Source organism: Schistocerca americana, chromosome 10, assembly GCF_021461395.2.
Source record: "Schistocerca americana isolate TAMUIC-IGC-003095 chromosome 10, iqSchAmer2.1, whole genome shotgun sequence".
Classification (NCBI taxonomy): Eukaryota; Metazoa; Arthropoda; class Insecta; order Orthoptera; family Acrididae; genus Schistocerca; species Schistocerca americana.
In genome coordinates, this window is record NC_060128.1 from 176369912 (window position 1) to 176391205 (window position 21294).

A 21294-nucleotide genomic window follows, 5' to 3' on the forward strand; every position below is an offset into this window, starting at 1 on the left:
TACTTTTCGTAGTCCTATGGGCTCATTCACATATATGTGAAAGAAAAGGGGAATGGGCCCCAGTTTGCTTTGTTACAATGCCTTTAAGGTGGCAAAGATGCCATTATCGACACCTCACTGAGTTTGTACGAGCTCGTGTAATAGGACTACGAGAAGCTGGATGTTCGTTCTGTGATATTGCTGAAAAACTTGGCAGGAATGTAACCACTGTGCACGATTGCTGTCAGCAGTGGTCACGAGACTGTGTGGTGCAAGATGATCGGGCTCCAAATGGCCATGCGGCACAGCTGAGAAGGAAGACTGTAGTGTTCAGCGTATGGTTCTGGTGCATTGTACTGCATGTGCAGCAGCAATTTGAGCTGCAGTTGCCACCACACTGACATCTACATCTACAAGGATACTCTGCAAATCACATTTAAGTGCCTGGCAGAGAGGGTTCACAATGAATCTTCCTGTCAGATTAAAACTGTGTGCCAGACCGAGGCTCAAACTCGGAACCTTTGCCTTTTACGGGCAAGCTTCTGTGAGGTTTGTAAGGTAGGAGAAGACATACTGGCAGACTTGAAGCTCTGGGGAGGGGTCACGAGCCAGGCTTGGGTAGCTCAAGTTGGTAGAGAATTTCCCCGTGAAAAGCAAAGGTCCCGAGTTTGAGTCTTGGTCCGGCACACAGTTTTAATCTGCCAGGTAGTTTCATATCAGTGCACACTCTGCTACAGACTGAAAATTTCATTCCTGTGGCTAAGCCATGTCTCTACAGTATCCTTCCTTCCAAGAGTGCTAGTTCTGCAGGAAAGCTTCTGTGAAGTTTGGAAGACAGGAGACAAGGTACTGGCGGAATTGAAGCTGTGGGTGTGGGTCGTGAGTTGTGCTTGGGTAGCTTCATTGGTTGCAGCTTATGTAACAAACTATTATATTTTTATCATATCTTTGGGAATCATCACATTCGCATTCATACGAACACTTAAATCGGGCAAGGAGGCATATCTCACTCGCTCAACAGGCATACGTGCTGGGAACATCGACGAGAGATTCCTGTCGTATGACACACGTACTGTCACTAATGCCGTGTATGACACACCAGACGTGTTTTCCAGTGGAGGATTTGATTGACTTGCTGCCTTGTCATCAAATGTTTGTGGTTCCCATTTGAAAGCCACTTCCTTTTGGCTGTTAATAGAGTAGTTATGCAGAAGCAACTTTCATTATAGGTCTCTTCCTTACACCTTGCTGTTGCAAATGGACGTTACACTATGACATGAACATAAATTTGAATATGACGAACAGACGTGTCAATGACCAGCCAGACTGACAGTTCATAATTTGGTGGTGGTGGTGGGGGGGATTGGCACGATGGAGCTTTGAACACGGGCTCGGCCACTTTGTAGCCCAACTCCATCACCGCTTAACTGCAATGCCGAGGTTATTCGTCTGCACTCTATGTTGTACTTCTGAACTTGGACCATTCACTGTTTCTATTTTGCTTTTTTTTTCACCATTCAGTACACCTTCTTCATGTTTTCTTGCTTGAGCTGTGTTCCATTTTTGACAGGGTGTCCACTGGGCCCTCTTACCACTAAATCTGAGGGGGTGCGATGGGGAGTTTTCCTTGTGAGTATCATAAGGGCGTAAAGCAAATCACCATCGATTGTGAGATTGTAGCATATATTCGTGCTTCTGAGATCTTTTAATTTTATGATGAGTCACGTTTATCTGTGCTGTAGGCCCACATTGTATACATCAAAATGCCCGAAAGGCTGTGTCACTTGTCTTGTCTGATATTCACTTAAATGTGGGATCGATGTTGGTGTGCTTTTGGCCCTTATGGATCTCAGCGTCTCATTTGTATTCTAGGTGAGTGACCATGTTGGTAGACATGTTTCCACAAACAGCACTTTGTGATTGGAGTTGGTTGTTTACTGTGAGGGAATCGGCTTTAATGTGCATTGTAAATATTAACTATGTCGAATCTACTTTAAGTGCTAACACAAAAGTAAAGCTGTGAGCATGGGCAAAGTTCGAGTCTCGGTCTGGTGCACAGCATTAATCTGCCAGGAAGTTTGATATCAGTGCACATTCCACTGCAGAGTGAAAAATATCATTCTGGGAGCAGAAAAGTAAATTAACAGGAAAAGTTAAATGCAAAGGAGGATCCTTTGACTAAGAGAGCGACAAAATCAAATAAGTGTGACCTCAAGCGAACATTTAACAACGAGGTGTACAGTTAGCATAAGTTGTTGTGTGGGTGCAGCATAAGAATATCTATTTTCAGCCCGGAAGTAAATTTGTGAACTAATACATCTCTTAGAGATCTTGTACATTTGCCCGAAAAAATGGACAAGCACAAAAACTCCCACTTACACAAAAATGCAAAATGGAGAGTTGTTAAAGCTTACACGTTATTTCATTATTGCCTTACAGTTAATATGTACAAAACAACAAAATTCCACCAAAACAATTCATTCTTTTGTCAGATAAGTTGTTATTATTATTATTATTATTATTATTATTATTATTATTGTTGGCGAATTTTCCCTAAAAGGAAATCGTTAAGCTTATGACTTTGAAGGCTTGTTCTTCTTGTCCTTCCAGTACTCCTTCATTCTCTTGGAAAGGGCCTCTTTTCTCTCCTCACACCATTCTTGTTTGGTCCGCTGTTTTAGCACTTCTGACTTTACTTCCCAATTGTCTATGTGTTTTCGGAAGGTGCTTCTGTCTGTGGTGTTTGTGGTGCCAATTGCTTGTAGGTCTTTTCGGACTCCTTCCATCCAGGGTGTCGAGACTTTAAGTTTCTTGATGTGTTCTAAAATTTTCTTGGTGAGTCTTGTTTCAGGGAGTCTATCTAAATGTCCGTAGAATTTAAGGCGCCTTTTTCTCATATCGTTCTCGATGTTCGAATATGCTTCTACTGTTGAGTTCTTCTGTAGTCTGTAGCCATCTGGTGTGGGTCTTCCTCCTAAAATTTTCCTCATGATTTTGCGTTCTTCTTTTTTGATTTCTTCAATTTTGATTTTCCTGTTGAGTGCTAGTGTTTCGCTGGCATACAGTACGGCGGGTTTGATCACTGTGTTATAGTGTCTGATCTTGGTGTTTCTGGAAATGCATTGTTTGTTGTAGACGTTTCGTACCATGCCTAGTGATTTCCGTGTCTTCTGTTGTCTGTCTTCGTAAGCCAGTTTCTCTGTTCCGGTCGGTTCGATGATTTCGCCTAGGTATCTGAAGTGTGTGACCCCTTTAATTTTGCCGTACTTGGTTGTGATGTTGTCGCCTTCTCTTGTTAGGACTTGAGTTTTTTCAAAAGTGATTTGTAGGCCGACTTCCTCGGCGCATTCTTTCAGGATTTCGATCTGTGTTTTTGCTGATGTTGGGTCATAGGTCAGTATCGCTAGGTCGTCTGCGAATGCTAGGTAAGGGATTTCCAGTCTTTTCCTTCCTAATGTGACTGGTCTCCAGGTGTTTTGTCTCCTGACTTCAGCTTCCCATTCGCTCATTACTTTGTCCAGGACGATGTTGAACAATAGCGGGGATAGTCCATCTCCTTGTCTTAGGCCAGTGTGGATTTCAAAGGGGTCCGAGATTTTGCCCATGAACTTGACTTTGGATTTTGTATTGGTTAGTGTCTGTTCGATTAGTCTTCGAGTCTTTTGGTCTAGGCCTTTTTCTCTGAGGATTTGGATGAGGGACTTCCTGTCGATCGAGTCGCAAGCCTTTTTGAAGTCGACGAAAGTGCAGATGATTTTTTTGGGGCTTGTCATGTGGGATTTTATGATTGATTTCAGGTTGAAGATTTGTTCAGGGCAGGCTCTGTTGGGTCTGAAACCCGCTTGGTATTCCGAGATGGCGGGTTCCAGTTGTCCTTGCGTTCTGGTGAGAAGGCAGGTTGATAGAATTTTGTAGATGACCGGTAGCACGGAAATTCCTCTATAATTGTTTGTGTCTGTCCTGTCACCTTTCTTGTGTAGCGGGTGAATGAGTGCGGTCTTCCAGTCGTCAGGTATGATTTCGGTTGTCCAGGTGTTCTGTATGATTTGTGTGATTTCGTTTAGCGAGTTTGGTCCTAGGTTCTTCAGCAGTTCTGCCGTTATTCCGTCTTCACCGGCTGCCTTGTTGTTTTTCAGTTTCTTTATGCAGTGGAGGATTTCTTCTTTTGTTGGTGATGGTGAGTCTTCCGGTGCGTTGGCCGGTTCTCGGGGTTCGAAGGTTGAGTTAGGTTCTGGGCAATTTAGTAATTTTGAAAAGTACTTCGCGAGCTCTTCACAGTTTTCTTTGTTGGTAAGTGCCAGTTTTCCGTCTTCTTTTCTGAAGCAGAGGTTCTGTGGTGAGTATCCTTTGACTTGGTTGGCGAACGTCCTGTAGAAATCCCGTGTGTTGAAATTTCTGAAGTCTTCTTCGATGGAGTTTAGCTGATCGTTTATGTATTTGCGTTTCTCTTGTCTTATTGTTTTCGATGTTTGTCTTCGAATTTCGTAGAAGTTGTCCTGTGTTTCTTGTGTTTTGTTGCTGTTGTAGTTTGTGAAAGCTGTTCTTCGATTTTGTAGGGCGATTTCGCAGGTAGTGTTCCACCAAGGGTGCCTGGGTTTTCTAGTCAGCGGGATCAGTTCTTTGGCTGTGTTCACAATTTTTTGTTTAAAGCTGGTCCAATCTTTTGCCTCTTGTTTTTCCCAGTGTTCTGTGATGTTCGATTCTCTGATCTTTCTTGTATCAAATTTCGGTGAGGTCAATTTCTTTTTGTGTTGTCTTCTTGGTGTGAGTTTGATTTTGATTCTTGTTAGGTAGTGGTCCGAATCTATGTTGGCGCCTTTTCTCACTTGGACGTCGTGGATTTCTTTCTGGTATTCATAGGAGATTGCCACGTGATCTATCTGGAATTCGCCTAGTGAGTGGACTGGTGATCGCCACGTCTTTTGTTTCTTGGGCTTTTTCATCAGGGAGGTTGACATGATTTTGAGGTTGTTTTGCTGGCAGAGTTCGATCAGTCTGGTGCCGTTTTTGTTGGTGAATTTGTGTGCAGGGAAATTTCCTACTGTTTTTCTGTAGCGTTTTTCTCTGCCGATTTGTGCGTTGAAATCGCCTAGTAGAATTTTCGCGTTGTCTTGGGGTATTTTTGCCAGGGTGGTTTCGAGTTTGTCCCAGAATTTTTCTGTTTCTTCTGGTTTGTCCTTGTTGTCTGCGTTCGTGGGGGCATGTACGTTGATGAGGGTGTAGTTCTTGTTGGCGTGTTTGATTCGCATGGTCATGAGCCTGTTGTTGATCGCGTTGACTTTTTTTACTGAGTCTAGGATGTTTTTGTTTACTGCGAAGGCCATGAGGAGGAGTGCTCCTCCTTTGCCGATTTTCCTGTTGGTTCCACTCTTGAAGAATCTGTAGTTTCCGTAGTCTATTGTGTCTGAATCCGTGTATCTTGTTTCTTGTAGCGCTAGGATCGAGATCTTTTGACTGGTGAGTTGCGTTGTTAGATTGTGTAATTTTCCCGTTTGTATTAGTGTCTGTATGTTGAAGGTGCCAAAGTATGTGTGTGTTTTCTTGGGTAGTTTGCCAGAGCGCTCCGACTCGCCCTTTAGTACATCTCCAGCTCCCCCAGAATCCGAGTGCCTGGTTGCCGTCTTGCGACGGGTGGATCGTCCACCTGGGGTAATGTTGTTTTTAGGTGTACTTGCCATTATGCTTGTAATTCGTCTGGCTTGCGCCAGTTTGGTAGAACCAGGGATTTTCAGTTCCTGGAGCTCGTATCAGCCGCACCATTGGTGACAGACGCTGGCCAGAGTACCGGTGGTTACCACACAGACGTGTCTGGGCTTTTGTGTTAGTTATCTTCGTTTCGCCGGTTTTTACTCCGGGTACTTATCCTCGAGGATGTGATAGTTTTGGTCCGCCCCGAGTATTTGATTTCCTCGGTGCCACCCATATCTGGGAGGCTTTCCCCTATCCGCCACCTGGGGAGGCGCCCGATGGAGGATCTGTCAACCTCACACGGGTTATTATTATTATTATTATTATTATTGGCAGTACTGTAGTTGTATAAACTTGTTGATAAGCGTAACTGTTATGTAGGAGATGCTATTAATTTCACACTCTTAAATTTTTCTGAACCTAAAAATTTGTGAACACCCAGAACGTATACTCGTGCACCACCACTGATACCCACCTGTGCACTACTGTTATAACCCAGCATGCTCTACAGAAAGTCGACATGTTGCCTTGGCCTGCTTGATCACCAGATCTGTCTTCAATCGAGCACATATAGGACACCGTTGGACGACAACTCCACTGTCATCATCAGACAGCATTAACTGTCCCTATTTTAATCAACCGAGTGCAACAGGCATGGAACTCCATCCCACAAGCTGACATCCAGCTCCTCTACAGCACAATGCATGCTCATTTGTATGCTTGCATTCAACATTCTGACAGTTACACCAGTTATTAATGTACCGGCATTTCACATTTACAGTGGCTTATCTCGTGCTTACACTAACCTGTAATCGTTTCGTTACTGTGCATTATTTTTTGGTGTTGTGATTTTTTTCCCTGTCAGTGTTTGACTTAGTTTTTAATTTATTTCGTTCTGCTTACCATTAAGCTGTTAAGTCAATTTTGCTCCGTTTTGTTCTTTATATTGAAACTGAATGCAGTTTCCCAACTGTTTGTACAGCTCCAGGCCTTCCTGAAGATTCGGCTGTTTGAGATGCGAGATGACTCCGTGCGTGGTGTGCAGCTGACACAGCTCCAGAATGTGCCGATGTCTGTCCAGCTGCAGTCGTCGGAAACAGTCGAGAAGATGCTGGGCCAGGTCGCTGAAGTGCTAAGCACTGCTAATGATCCGAAGATCAGGCACCTCTGCAATATAAAGCACTCATACAGGTACTAATGTGTCATGTTGTGTTTTTAGATAGGAGGACTGAATAACTTTAAAAAATAAGGTTAAAAAGCAGGTGTACTTTCGAAAGGGGCTCTCCTAATTATTACTCATGTGTGGCCACTGATAATGTATTAACGTGCTATAGCTCGCTCTAAACATTGCATTGCATTTTCATTTAGCCAATTGTGCATCTGCATGTGCACAGGTATGTGGACCGACTAGTAGAGCAGCTGCAGCACAAGCTGAGGCTGGCAGAGAAGATGGTGGCGCAGCAGGCGGCGGCCAGGCAGAAGAAGGCGGAGGCTGCCGAGGAGGCCCGGGCGTTGCAGCCCAAGCTGAAGCTCATCATCGAGAAGACGAAGGAACTGCAGAAGGAGGTGGGCTGCTCAGTGAGCAATGCTAATTGCTTTTAGCCGTTACGAAATTACGTAGAACTTAGTTGATGAATTTACAAAACCTTCAAGTTTCCTCCAAGATTTGAAGTTGCATTCAGGGGTGCAACATGTAATTTTCCATTGGAATAGGCATCGTGTGATATATCGAAGAGGTAGAAAGTTATATGCGTAAAACATTGGTCTCTTTCATTTGAGCATACACGGGCTGGACAAAAATACGGAAACATCAAAAACATGACACATTACCGTGACTAATACAGTGTTGAATATCCATTGGCATTCAAAACACCTTACCGTCACCTGATAATGGATAGATACAGGTCCTGTATGATTTTAACAAACGTTTTACCACGAGACACACCTGATCAGCCAAAATGATTGCATAATCCATGGCAGTAATGTGACCTTGCAGGGTAACTGTGGGGTTGGTGGAATACCACGATGTGGGTGCCCAAATCGTCACCGAACCCCTGTCACGTTTTAGTCCCGGAACGTAAATTCAACCAGAAGTTGGAAACAGTGTGAAATAAGACTCATCTGATGGAATGACATTCATCTATTGCTTCATAGTCCAGGTTTTATGCCTTTGATACCACTTTCCTGTTACAGGCATTTGGATCACTGATGAGTGCTTTTGGAATTCTGGCTAGCCCTGCGAGTCTGTCCTCGTGGACCTCCCTCGATGTTGTTTCGGTGCTGACAGGGCTCACAAGTGTGACATTAAATTCTGCAGTGATATTTGCAGGAGTCGTACTCTAATTTTGTGTCAGAGTCGTTTCAGTTGACCGTCTGTGATATTCACTTGACACACATTTTCGTCCTTGCTGTGACTTACCCGATAGTGTTTTTCTGCTTTTCCTATTCCCGGTATAAATCTTTGATACGGTGTCTCTCGAAATACCGAGCACTTCAGCTACCTCAGTTACTGAAGTACCCACCTTAAGAACACCAACAATGTGCCCATGTTTGAAACACTCAAAGTTATACAGAACTCTGTCCTGACTATGACTGGCACTTACAGCATATTGAGGACATTTCAGACGTGTTGTCTGTTTGGCTATTATCTGCACTCATGTTCAGGCATACATTTCTCATGCTGTTTACATATTTTTGTGCAACCCCTGTAGCCTCATTCATTCTGGAGTTATGTCAGATTGAGACAAATACTAGTGCTAATACATTAAGGCAACAGGAAGTGCTCAACCCTTTGTTTAGCATGTTTAAGGTGGTTGTTATCTGCTTCACTCATTCATTTACAAAGAACTTGGCTTATGAGCCCATTTATCAGTGTGAGGTTGCACCCCTCTGACCTGGATGCAAGCGCTGATATGCTTGGGAAGGGTGTCGTAACTCTGTTGTATCCCCTCCTAAGGCAAGTTGGCTCACAGCTGTTGGAAGCCCAAGTGTCAACGAACAGCTCACTGAGGTGTGTGAGATTTCTTATCTTCAGGTCCACACGGCTAAACCTAAAAGATAATGATAATGGTATAGACAATGGTGGTGGTGCTGGTGGTGATGATGATGATGATGATGATGAGGACGATGATACTATGGGTTCCATCAGACCTATGTAAGCAAGATGTAACTTGCACTTAGGTTGATGAGTTTACACATTTCAATAACTTTTTGTGATACTGTTGTCTTACTCCTGGTGGTACCAAGCACTGTGTACTAGCTATAGTGACACACCTGTACATGTCTGCAGATTTCTTGTATTTTTAAGGAAAGAAAGTAACAATTTCACAAAAGATTCATTATTATTCATGTTTCTGCAAAGTATGATATATTTAACAATCACTAATAGCAGACAGTCCTGGATTTTGTGCGCAGCTCTTGCAGGATATACATTGCCCCCCTCCCGCCCAATCCAGCTGAGTCTTCCAGTTATATATCTACATACCATATTAACCTGGTTATAATACAATGTTTTTTCCCAATCTTGTCATTCGAGAAATGCAGGGTGGTCTACATTTGCAGATTAAACTGTTGCTGCTGAGGTCAGTGTCTTTATGTAGTGTATTGGCTTAAATTGCTAACACCCTGATGCTGTGAAGAATCAGACTTCCAAGTTTCAGATGTATGACCACTGTAATATGAGTTCATGTGTTAAATATTGGATGTTAAGCATTTAAGTGAGAAAGTGTAGAAAGGGTTGAAATTATGCCTAAAGTTTTTTGGAAGTTGCTATGTGCTGTTGTTATGAAACACTGGATGAATTCGTGTGCATTATTTACACTCCATTTTATGCAAAGAAAAGTTATTTATACATCTCAAGTTTATGACACCGTAACTCCTGAACTATGAATCACACAACGATATAATTGTGCAAGGTACATTCAGTAGCATATGTCGATGCTGTTTGCAAATCGTGTTGTGGATAGAGGAAGTACTAAAAATGTAATAAATTAAAACGTCATGCATGATGTTGAAGTTAACTTCATGAACAGTGAAAATCTAGTAAGTGATACACTTTTTTTTTTATCACCCCATTTTTTGGTGTGTGTGGGGGGGGGGGGGGGAAAGGGGGGGGGCTTTAGGAGGGGGATGGAAGCAAGAAAAAGTTTCATAAGGTTTGAAATTGCATATGAAGTTTGTTGGAACCCACTAAGCGTTCTCATTTTGAAATACTGGATGCATAAAGTGTTTGTGGGCAGACAGCTGTGTTGCCTCAAGACAGAAACATGGTTTTAACTGTAACACTAGTCTTACTGTGTTAAACTTTTAATATAATATAATGTCTCTTAATAAGCAGATTATGATAGCATTTTAAATTTTTAGATTCAGTCAATTTTTACATGAGATATTGAATTGAATTTTTTCCCCCCAAGGAAGTTGTTAGATAGGCAACCTACAAAATTGTTCTGGGCTCCATTTTGTTGCTTAGTAAGGTAGATAGTTGTCATCTTACATGTACAGATGAAACTCTGCCAGCTGAGGTTGCATTCAAATTTATTTTGAAGAATTTGGAAGTTTCGCAAGCAGCAAATTTCGTCGTGCTGCCAACCGTATAACATGGGAATAAATACTATATTCCTTGGCTTTTTATGGACGTTTACCACATTTAAACTGCAGTTTGCTTGAATCCATTTGTTGCTGAAATTAAATTGACATTAAAATTTGAAAAGTAGTCAACAATAATTTATATTTCTGCAGGAGAAGGTAAAAGTCTCGATAGTGGCCAGTGGTGTACTTATGTGTTTCAAGCAGCAATGTTTTCAACACTCACTGTGAAATGTGATGGAAATGAAATGGGATGTGTCAGCTGCTGGTTCTGTGCAACCAGTGGGAGAGAGCAGTGGGCAGACAACGTGTTTGGAAACAGGAGAAAAAGGTATAATGTGTTATTCAAATGCCAACATAGGTGCGAATTTCATTATGTACTCTCAAAAACCAGCTGTCTTCTGAGGTTCCAACATAATGACAACCTCAGAAATTGCATCCTATTCAAAAGGGCCAAATATTTGTGATACCCAAGATTATAAATTTCATTGCTGCTGGTGTATAGAAATACATTGCCTCTTTTATGGTTAGGTGAAACTATCATTCGAGATAATGATGATACTGGTGGTGGTGATGATTATTATTAACCATGTTCACCACGGGGTTAAAAATAGTGATACCACAGATGACTGGCTTCTATGGTAATCAGAAGAGGATGTGAAGATAAAAGTTAACATAAACCATTTCTCTTTGTTTATTTTATTTCTATTTTTTTATTTTATTTCTCTTTTTATTATCAAAATGTATAAGATCGGTAAATATCATAAGTTTAGGACAAGTATAATGTTTATTTTTTAGGCAGATGTTTTACATCAATAAAAGTTTGTACTTTTGATTAGTTAGAATATATTAAAAATAAAATTTTCTCAAGAAGCCTCTTAAAAAAAGGAGGTGGATTGTTGTATATTCATGGCACTCTTATAGTTTGATAAATATAGTACATACTTTGCAAACCATTGCCAAGATGCATTGCACACCTAGCATGAAACCACATGCTAGGATTTCTTCTCACTCCATTTGCATATGGAACACAGGAAGATTAATTCCTCAGTTGCCTCTGTGTGTGTGTGTGTGTGTGTGTGTGTGTGTGTGTGTGTGTGTGCCATAATTAATCTAATTTTGTTTTAATAGTTCCTATAGGAGTAATACATAGGGGATGGAGGGATATTTATAGGCTCTTCACTTAATACTCATTCTTAAAATTTTATTCTTAGACTGTCTCAGGATAATTTGCAGCTATCATTGGGAGCCAGTCCAGTTTTTTCAACATTTGCAGACAAACCTGTGACCATATATATGCTGTCTTTCTGTGTGTACAATCAATGATCCTTGTTACTCCTATTTGGTATGGATCCAAAACACTTGAGCAGTATTGTAAGGTGGGACACACAAGTGATTTGTAAGCGGTCTGTGTCATACACTGATTGCATTTCCACAGTATTCTGCTAACGAGCCAAGGTCTGCCACATGCCTTACCTAAAACTGAGTGTATGTGATTGTTTCATTTCATATCCCTACAAAGTGTCACATGTGGGTAATTTTATGAGTTGACCAATTGTATTTGTGAACACTGATGTTGTAGTTACAGAATACTATTTTTTCTGTGAAGTGCACAGTTTTATATTTCTGGATTTCAAAGCAAGTTGCCAATCTTTGCACTACTTTGAAATCTTATTAATACTTGATTTAATATTTCTGCAGCTATTTTCAGACATTACTTTATTATGGAGAAGCAAACTGGTAATTGCTAAATATGTGTGAAATTGGATATACATCATAGTCTCCCTCTTCTCTCTGCCCATCTCCTCCTTCCCCCTCTATTTGTATATCTGTTCCTCCTCCTCCTTCCCCTCCCCCCCCTCCCTCTCTCTATCCTGCAACTCCAACTCCTTATCTCTCTCTATCTCTGCCGTCCCCCTCTCTATGTCCATTTTCTTCACCCCACAGTCTATCCTCTTCCTTCTCTCTCTTACCTTGAGCCTTGTTTATTGTTATTGCCAACAGTTTCTTGATTGGAAATTGGTGTCACTTAAAATGAATTAGTAAATAGGTTGGGATCATTGGTATATAGAGTATGAGAGAGACTTCTCCTGCTGTTGGATGGAGGATAGTAGCTTCTATGACAGCATTTCACATAGTTTTAATCTGCAAATGGATAGGGTTATAAAGTTTTGAATGATTAATATTTTGTAGTAGTATTCTAATCAAATCCTAAACACAACTTTCATGTTTCCTGTTAAAACTGACTGCAAGGAAGGAAACAAAACATCACTTAATTGTGTACACAATTTTTGTTTAAAACTATATATAAGGAGAAAGAAAATATGGGGCAGTCACAAACAGTCTGATAAGCTTTTAAGGCTGCTGCAGGGAAGTTTCTGCTGAGAAATATGAAAAAAATTCAATGTGTTGTACCGTTCCCAAGTTCTTAACATTGGAGTTAACCAGTCACGTCATTGCTTGTACAAATTCAAGCAATCATGTGTGCTTAAATGTGGTAATGCACTGCCATCTGCAGGTTCACGAGTTACCATTTGGTCAAATGCTCATTACCAGTTAAATGTGCCTTTTTCAGAAGTGATAAACTTAAGGTAGGTGAGCAAAAGCTATGTCTATTCAGTTTGAGGAGACCAAACAAAGAATAAGATTGGTGATACTGTCTCTGGCCAGCTGCTAGATTTTTTGTGCTCGACTGCTTAATTGCTTAACTTCAGTGCTAAATAACTCGGAAATGGCACAACATAACCAATCTTTTTTTTAGCAATTATTTCTCAGCACAGTCTCCCTGCATTACCCTTACAAGCTTTTCAGACTGTTTCTGACCACTCAGTATTTGGGAAAAGCAATTTGTCTAATGGTTTAAATGCCGTGCTATTGTAGTTAAAATTGACTTGATAAATAAACAAACTGCACATTTTTACAAAACAGCATGGAACAGTATTTTTTTCCTCAGAGATGGTTTTAACAGAAAACCTATACACTGGTGTTTAAAGAGATGCAGGACGTCTTAAAAGAAATTTTATATTTTAAAAGCTCTCTGCACATGCACAATAAATCAGACGAGAGTGGGAAGTACGTTCATAACCTGCTTGGCCTTTAGGAATTCAATCGGTATAGAGTGCTTCTTGGGAGCAGACCGTGCATTGTGTGTTTGAGAATTTTATAAAAATGGTGATTCGACAACTGTAAACAGAGGAAATTTTGCAGTGATCATGGACATTTATTTATTTTATTTTATTTATTTATTTATTTTTTTCATTTAAACACTACAGAGTAGCCCACCACCTGGGTTACTAAGGTGGGCCGTGTGCTACTTAAAACAAGTAACAAGCCAGGCAGTATTTGGTCTCTTAGCCGAAATGGCTGCTTGCAAGTTATGTCAGCTTGACAAGTCCCCATTTCGTTACCGTCCCTGCCACGTGGAGGCGGACCTTTTTTAATGTTTCTGCCCTGGCTGTTGCTCTGTGTGTTCGTACACTAATTATTACAGTAAGTGACGTTTATTTACAAACTAATTAATAAAAAATAATATAATTATTTAAATATAAAATGTAACAAATGAGATATAAAAAGAAATATACACAAAAGAAAACAAAGGAAAAAAGAAATTCTAAACTATAGGGTGTCAACAGAGAACCGGGTTCTCGCTGCTACAATTTTAGAATACAATTTACGCATATGCCCAAAATTTGAAGTGGACTAGATTTATCTATGTAAGATTATTGGTGATATTGGAATTTTACATGAAACATGGTAGCATAATGAATATTAAAATAACTTGCATACACTATCTTAGATACAGGAAAAATTACATTAAAGTATGAGATAACATACAAGTTATCAATTTTTAGAAATAAGTGAATATCAAAGTTAATATAATTAATAAAAGGAATATGATTTTACTTAAGGTTAAGAAAACAAATTTCTGATTTCTTTCACATGCAATTCCTGAATGTGAAGGCTATGTATGTGCCTGTAGACTGACCATAACTAGATTCCTCTATGTGACAATAAAATTAGATTACAAAGACAGAAGAACAATATTAATATGTCATAAGAGCTAGAAGACTATATAGACAAATCAAAGATAAGTTGCATGGAAATTTAAATTATGATAAATGTAAAATTACTTAAATTAATACAAGTAAGTCCAGAATATGTAGCAAGACAAGTGACAAGGTTGTGAGCCAGGAAGGGGAATCTGCATGAGTGTCCAATAAGATCTCTCATGCTCTATAAGACAAAGCTGGGAACCTTCAATATCTACATCCATATAGTATTGATCTACACCTTCCGTCAGAATTAATCCATGTCTGTTCTATTGTCTGTGTCACTGTCAGAGCTTGTATCTTCCCAAGTAATGTGTTGAGGTTCTGTCTCTGTCTGTATTCTTGTTCTGGCAGTAGGATGTTGATTTTTGTAAATGTCAAACAGTGTCGTTGACACTGAGTCAGCCAGACTATTTAAGATGTTCCATTTATCTGGGTCCCCAAGGACCGCACTTACCTCATCATCTCTTATTGCAGGTCGTTCATGGTCGAGTAAATTACACCTTAGCACAACATGTTCAGGCGTTCCAAGAATGCCACATGTGCAAATCTCTGTTTGCCTTACTGCCATACGGTGTAGATGTGTTGGATATGGTCTGTGCCTAGTCAAGTAGTGAACCATGCCACGACTTGGCTCCACATGTTTTAGTTTTAACCTCTCAAATACATTTGGAAAAAAGGAAAACACACGCCGCCCTTTGTCTGATGTCTCCCATTCTCTTTGCCACGTGTCTAACTTCCATTTGTGTAGCTGTTGCTTGGTTTGTATGTTTTCTCCTGTTATTTGGAAAACCGTTTCGAAGTCACCATTTTTCAACCAATATGAGGCAGCTCTACAGCGAATAGTGAGGTCTATTGGGCATGTTCCTAGGACCACATACAGGGCCTCAACAGGTGTTGTGCTAAACGCTCCCGACATCCTAAGTAATACACTTCTTTGTGCTCTCCTGACTATTGTTTTATAAGTTACTAAACATAGACGATGTGCCCAGGCACTTGCTGCAAAACATGCGATAGACTCAAATAAGGCCGTATGATACATCCGCATCATCGTTAATGGTAATCTGAACTGCACTGAGTTTAGTCTCGCAAGTTTATGCATAATTTTAGCAGCTTTGTCAACAGTGCGCTGTATGTGTTCTTTGAAGGAGAGCCGTTCATCTAGATGGAGTCCTAAATATCTAGCTACCTGTTTCCTTTGTATATTAATGTTATTGAATTTTATACTAGGATTTCGCTGGAGTATTCCCTTGAGCAATAAGTAAACTGTTTTTATTTCCTGCTATTTTCAATTTGTTCTGATTACACCAGTGATTGAACATCTGTAGTGTTAAAGTACATTTATTTTCCAATTGCAGTCTAGATGGTGCAGAAACAACAACCAAAAGATCATCTGCATAAGCGACAACACCTTCTACAAGTGTGTCCCTATCCAAGATGTCCAATAGGGGCTCAATCGCTATATCCCAAAAAAATGGGACCACAGATTGATCCCTGTGGACATCCCTTGGTTACTCTCTTAACCACCTTCTGTGTTCCTCCTTTCCATTCTACAATTCTTCCCCTACAGTAGTCCATAAAACTAGAATACAGGGCAATAGGTAGTCGAATTTCCCGTAGTCTAGCAAATAGTGACGGCCACCAGAGATTATCAAAAGCTCCAGCGATATCAATGAGTATAGCGACCGCATATTTCTCCGTCGTATTCCCCACAATTTGTAGGGCGCGGTTTATGGCGTCATCTATCGATTTTTGTTCTCTAAATCCAAATTGGTGGGGAGTTAGACCAAAAAGGCGCCTATGTGCCTGTAGTCTATCACACAGGAGCCTCTCCTGCACCTTTGCAAGTGTGTTCAGGAGACAGGTAGGTCTATAGGATGTCGGGTCAGGTGGATCCCTATCTTCAGACTTTTTAATGATGACTGCATTAGCCATTTTCCAGAGTGTAGGGATTCTTCCTTGTAGAAGGGCTTCATTAAAAAGGTCAGTTAAATACGGGGTGATCAATATACTGGCATTCTTCAATGTTTCTGTGTATATTCCATCGGGGCCTGGCGCCTTTCTATTTTTGAGTTTATCTATTGCTAGGGCTACCTCTTCCTGCGAGAAAGGGAGTGTGACATCCTGATTTACATATGCAGATTCCATTCCGTCACGTAAGTCACGATGATGTCGCTCGTCCTCTACTTATGAGTCATCTGGTAGAAGCTTGTTTAGGAGATATTCTGGTGAGCATCTCCAGCTACTTGTCATGGTTCCGTCTGTTTGTTTTAATGTTGACATCACCATCGAGGTTTTAATGCGATCAGTCATGAGTTTAAATGGTTGTCCTCATATATCTTTCTGTAAATTCGTTTTAACAAAGTCAGTCCAATACTTTTGTCTGGTTTTACAAAGTTCAGTTTTATACTTTAGTTTTGCATTCCGGTACTGATCCAGTCTAAGCTGTCGTTCTTGGGCTGATGTTGCCCTCTGATAGTACTTTCTCTTATTCCGCGAGTCTTTCCGTAGTCGAGTCAGTTCAGCTGTCCAAGATCGTTGATGCCTCCGCTTAGCACTGGCCAGTGGGATGGCACTCTTTTGTGCCTTTTGCAGGACATCTGTCAAAACATGTGTTTTAAAGTCTATACTACCTTGGATAGTGTACAATACTGATTCTTCTATTACATTTCTTAATTTGTTCCAGTCTGCCCTACCAAAAGCTAGATACTGTTGTTGTGTCTGAGTATTTTGAGTGTTTCTATAATTGTCTATGTGGATAATAATAACATTGTGATCACTATGTGTGGCCCCATCCATGACTTCCCACATATTTGTATGTGGTAAGGAAATATCATTTGCCAAGGAAATATCAATATTACTTTGGCCACCGGCATGACCACGAAAGGTTGGTGGTTGTCCCGCTCTGTTTAATGGGAATAAATTACATTCGTTTATTACATCCTCGATCATGTGTCCTCTAACATCTGTCCTATCAGCATGCCAAATGGTTGACCGTGCATTTATGTCTGCTAATATAAGCAATCTTTTCCCTTGTGTAAACCGTGAAATATCTCGCATTTTTTCGATAAAGGGATCAATTTCATATGAATATTGGGCATATATAGATGAAATTATCCATATATCACGCCCGTGTACAATCTCTACTGTAACAATGTGTTCTGTACAGAACTGAGATATCCTTGTCACAGTCAAATTAGGGTTAATCAGCACTATTGCAGCTTTAGCATTTTGAGTTCCCACAATTGTGGTGAGTTGCATCGATAATCCGGTAACTGGACAGCATAATTTAAATGATGCTCTGCATGAAATATGCCCCTTAGCTGGAAAGGGATCAAAATGTTTGAGTAGACCAGTTCAGTACTGGCCAAAGTGAAATGCAGGCGATGAGGGTCATCAAGAGTAGGCAAATCCGTGGTGAGTGTAAATCAGTCTGCTCGTAATGATCCTAACCTCTCCATTCATGAGCGTGCAAGTTCTTTAAATTTACATAATCATCACTGCACCAAATTCTGCAAAAGGACCTTAAACTGCACCCTTAAAAATCCAACTGGTGCAAGAAATAAAGCCCCAGGATGCCAGATATAGGCTTCAGTTCATTAATGATGTGACTGAGTGATTACCATTCATTTAACTGCATCTTGTTTTCTGACAAGGCTCATTTTGACCTGAAAAGTAATGTCAGTTAGCAAAATTACCACTACTGGAGTGCAATGAACCCCTTAATTCCCAAAAGTTACTGTATGGGCTGCGATGTTCACTTGAGAAATAATTGGCCCACAATTTTTAGAGGATGAAAGTGGTCGTTCAGTTACAGTGAATTTGGAATGCTATGTGATGATGTTAAATGCCTTTTTGGTGTCTGAGTTACAAAACTTTTCTAGTTATAACCAAAGAACATGGTTTCAGCAAGACAGAGCCACAGTACAAACATCCAATGCAGCTATACAGCGAGTTTGTGATATTTTCCCCGGCAAATCGATCTCCAAGAGGGGGGGACATAAATTAGCCCCCATGCAGCACAGATTTCAGCCCCATGGATATTTTCTTATGGGTGTATGTCAAATCTAAAGTATATATCAGTAACCGAAATTCTCTAGAACAATTGAAAGGAGATACGTGTAGCGAAGTGGCAGCCATCCCGGTGTCTACATGCCAAGCTGTTATGCAAAATTGTGTTTAATGTTTAAATGAGTGGCACAGGCATACTGGATTGCATTTTAATGAAATAATTTTTAAGAAATAAATTCGAAAACTGTTTGTTTCAGTAATGAATAAAGATTCTGTCGATAGACTTCAACCTCTATTTTATTTTGACACATCAACTTTCTTGTGTGAGACCCTGTATATAGCCTATGTCTGACTGAATATGTATTAGAATATTGCGTATAAATTTGAAGTAAATCAGTCGGGAGCTTTCCAAGATTTTTGGTATGGTAAAAATGTTAAATGATGATATATATAGTGCAGATGATAGTGCATGAGACTGCTCAGCCTCTGGCTTGGGTTTGATCCTTACTACCATCCCGTGTTCAAATTTTGTATCGCTCTCTTGTTCTGTTTTAGGAACCCAAACAATCATGTTTGGTGACATTGTTTCTGGCATGCTGCTTGAATTTGTATACGCAAAGGCCTAATTGGCTAATTTTGATGCTAATTAATTCGGAAACTGTACAACATATTGAATTTTTTTCCTTAACAGTTATTTTTCAGCACAAGCTACTTTGCACACCCATACACGCTCTTCAGACTGTTTCTGACCAACCTGTATAAGGTTGTGGTCCATAATTGATACAAAGACATAAATGGTTTCCTGGTTGACTGCGTATTTCAGTGCGACTAAGTTGCAGGATTTTAAATTCTTTATGTTTCAGTGGGCAGTATTTGTACATGAGACTATGGAATGTAATCACAAGATTTAGTGTTATAAGGCACTAACAAGCAGCCAGATCAGATTAGTAGAATGCGAAAGTCATTTTTCATGAACAGATTAATACTTTTTGATTTTCCACCATTTTTGTTTTGTCACTGTAATTGGCATTTTCTAAGTGTAGTTTTTCAATTTGTGCGCAATGGATTCATTGGCTAGCTTCAATACTAATTACCTTCAAAACGGCACAAGTATTGAATTTTTTTATAAACAATTACTTTTCAGCACAACCCGTCCTGCAACATCCTTACAAGCTTTTCAGTCTGTTTCTTACCACCGTGTGCAACAGGTAATAAATTTCAGTCTATGATTACCATCTTCAAGAGCTGAGTGCAGACACTTTTTTAACCTTTTAACTGCTCTGGATGTGTTAACGCGCACGCCATTGTACCTGTCCCTGTGTGCTCTGAACGTGTTTACACGCACCACCAGTACTTCTACCTGGTACTCTGAATGAGTCTACGTGTAGACACTTTCAGAGTACCAGGTAGGACTGGTGGTGGGTGTAAACACGTTCAGAGCACACAGGGACAGGTACAAAGGCACACATGTTAACATGTCCAGAGCAGTTTCAGGGTTAACACATTCAGCCAACATATGAAAGATTGGGTCCACTCAGGTCTTTTGGATAAGACCGTAGTTTCTAACGCAAACAAAAAACATAAAGAATGCAAAGTACAAACTGTAGAAATGATTTCCTCCACACATTGCGTTAAGGAATATTAAGTCTGCATCATATATTATTGAAGAAGGACCTAATAATAAACTATAGAAATGGGATAATGACTAAGCTAGTAGTTTAGTTTTGAACATACGTTATGGAAGTGTTATGCTGATTTTTTGAGGAGAAATATCAATTCTAATTCTGTATTACGTTATTGTGGTAACTGCTATTTTTCCTTTTGCCTTTACAAAATCAACAAAGTCTCACAAAGACTGTTCTTCTGTTGCAGATCCAGCAAGACATTTCAAAACGTTACAACAATCGCCGAGTCAACATAATGGGTGGAGTGAACCTTCTATAACCTATGCATATTAAAGGAACAAAATACAATAAAGATAAATATATTTTTGTCCTACTTTTTGAGTATTCTTCAGATGAACACCATGCTGTTGAGAGTACACTTAAATTAATCAGAAGAATTTTAAGCAGAAGACATCCACAATTACTCCCTTTGAGTGTGCTCATTTCAAGACACACAACACTGACGTTTACACTTGCACTAAATAGTCTTGTAATGTGACTATAGTGACATACATTTTTACTTCTTGGATATGCACAGCAAGTTACTACACAATTGTAACTGGACTTTCTCCTAACATTTAAGTTGTTGCCTCCAAGTACCTCACTTTAATACTTTAAAAAGATTAGATGTTCTTGCAGAACTGTATGAATATTGTACAAATTATTGTTAATAGGGTGCACCACCAGTCCTTCTACCTGTGTCAGTTAATGCATAAGTAGTCTTTGCACTTAACTGAATTTTACATACAATGCACCATAAACGTGTCCGCAGCTTGTGGTCTTGCGCTTCCCACGCGTGGGGTCCCGGGTTCGATTCCTGGTGGGATCAGGGATTTTCCCTGCCTCGAGATGAATCGGTGTTGTTGTGTCATCTTCATCATCATCATTCATCCCCATTACAGTCGGAGGAAGGCAATGGCAAACCACCTCCGCTAGCACCTTGCCTAATCAGTGCTGCGGGTCGCCCGCATCGTCCCCTACGCTCCTCGGAGTGTGGAACCTCATCATCATCATCATCATCATCATCATCATCATCATCACACCATAAACATAGGACAATCAGCCACAGAACGAGATAACATCACTATTGAAATGGATGGATGGCCTGTAAATGATAAGTAAAAGGTAACAAATATAATTAATAATAATTTCGTAAATATATGTTATAAAGTATAAGGACAAACAGTTCAAGAGACTAATCACAGCACTATATTGAAAAATCAACTCATAAAAGTGTGTGTGTGTGTGTGTGTGTGTGTGTGTGTGTGTGTGTGTGTGTGTGTGTGTCTACTGTTGACGAAGGCCTTAATGGCCGAATG

General features: G+C 40.2%; 1 protein-coding gene across 1 annotated transcript in view; it reads left to right on the forward strand.

Annotated features, from left to right (window-relative positions):
- Positions 1 to 20309, forward strand: part of LOC124552660 (CDK5 regulatory subunit-associated protein 3) — a 62074-nt gene extending 41765 nt beyond the window's left edge. The window contains exons 8-10 of the mRNA XM_047126984.1: positions 6650 to 6858; positions 7062 to 7233; positions 20184 to 20309. Coding sequence (XP_046982940.1) covers positions 6650 to 6858; positions 7062 to 7233; positions 20184 to 20255 — 453 coding nt within the window. The 3' untranslated portion in view covers positions 20256 to 20309. The remainder of the gene's footprint in view (positions 1 to 6649; positions 6859 to 7061; positions 7234 to 20183) is intronic.
- The last annotated feature ends 985 nt before the right edge of the window (positions 20310 to 21294 follow it).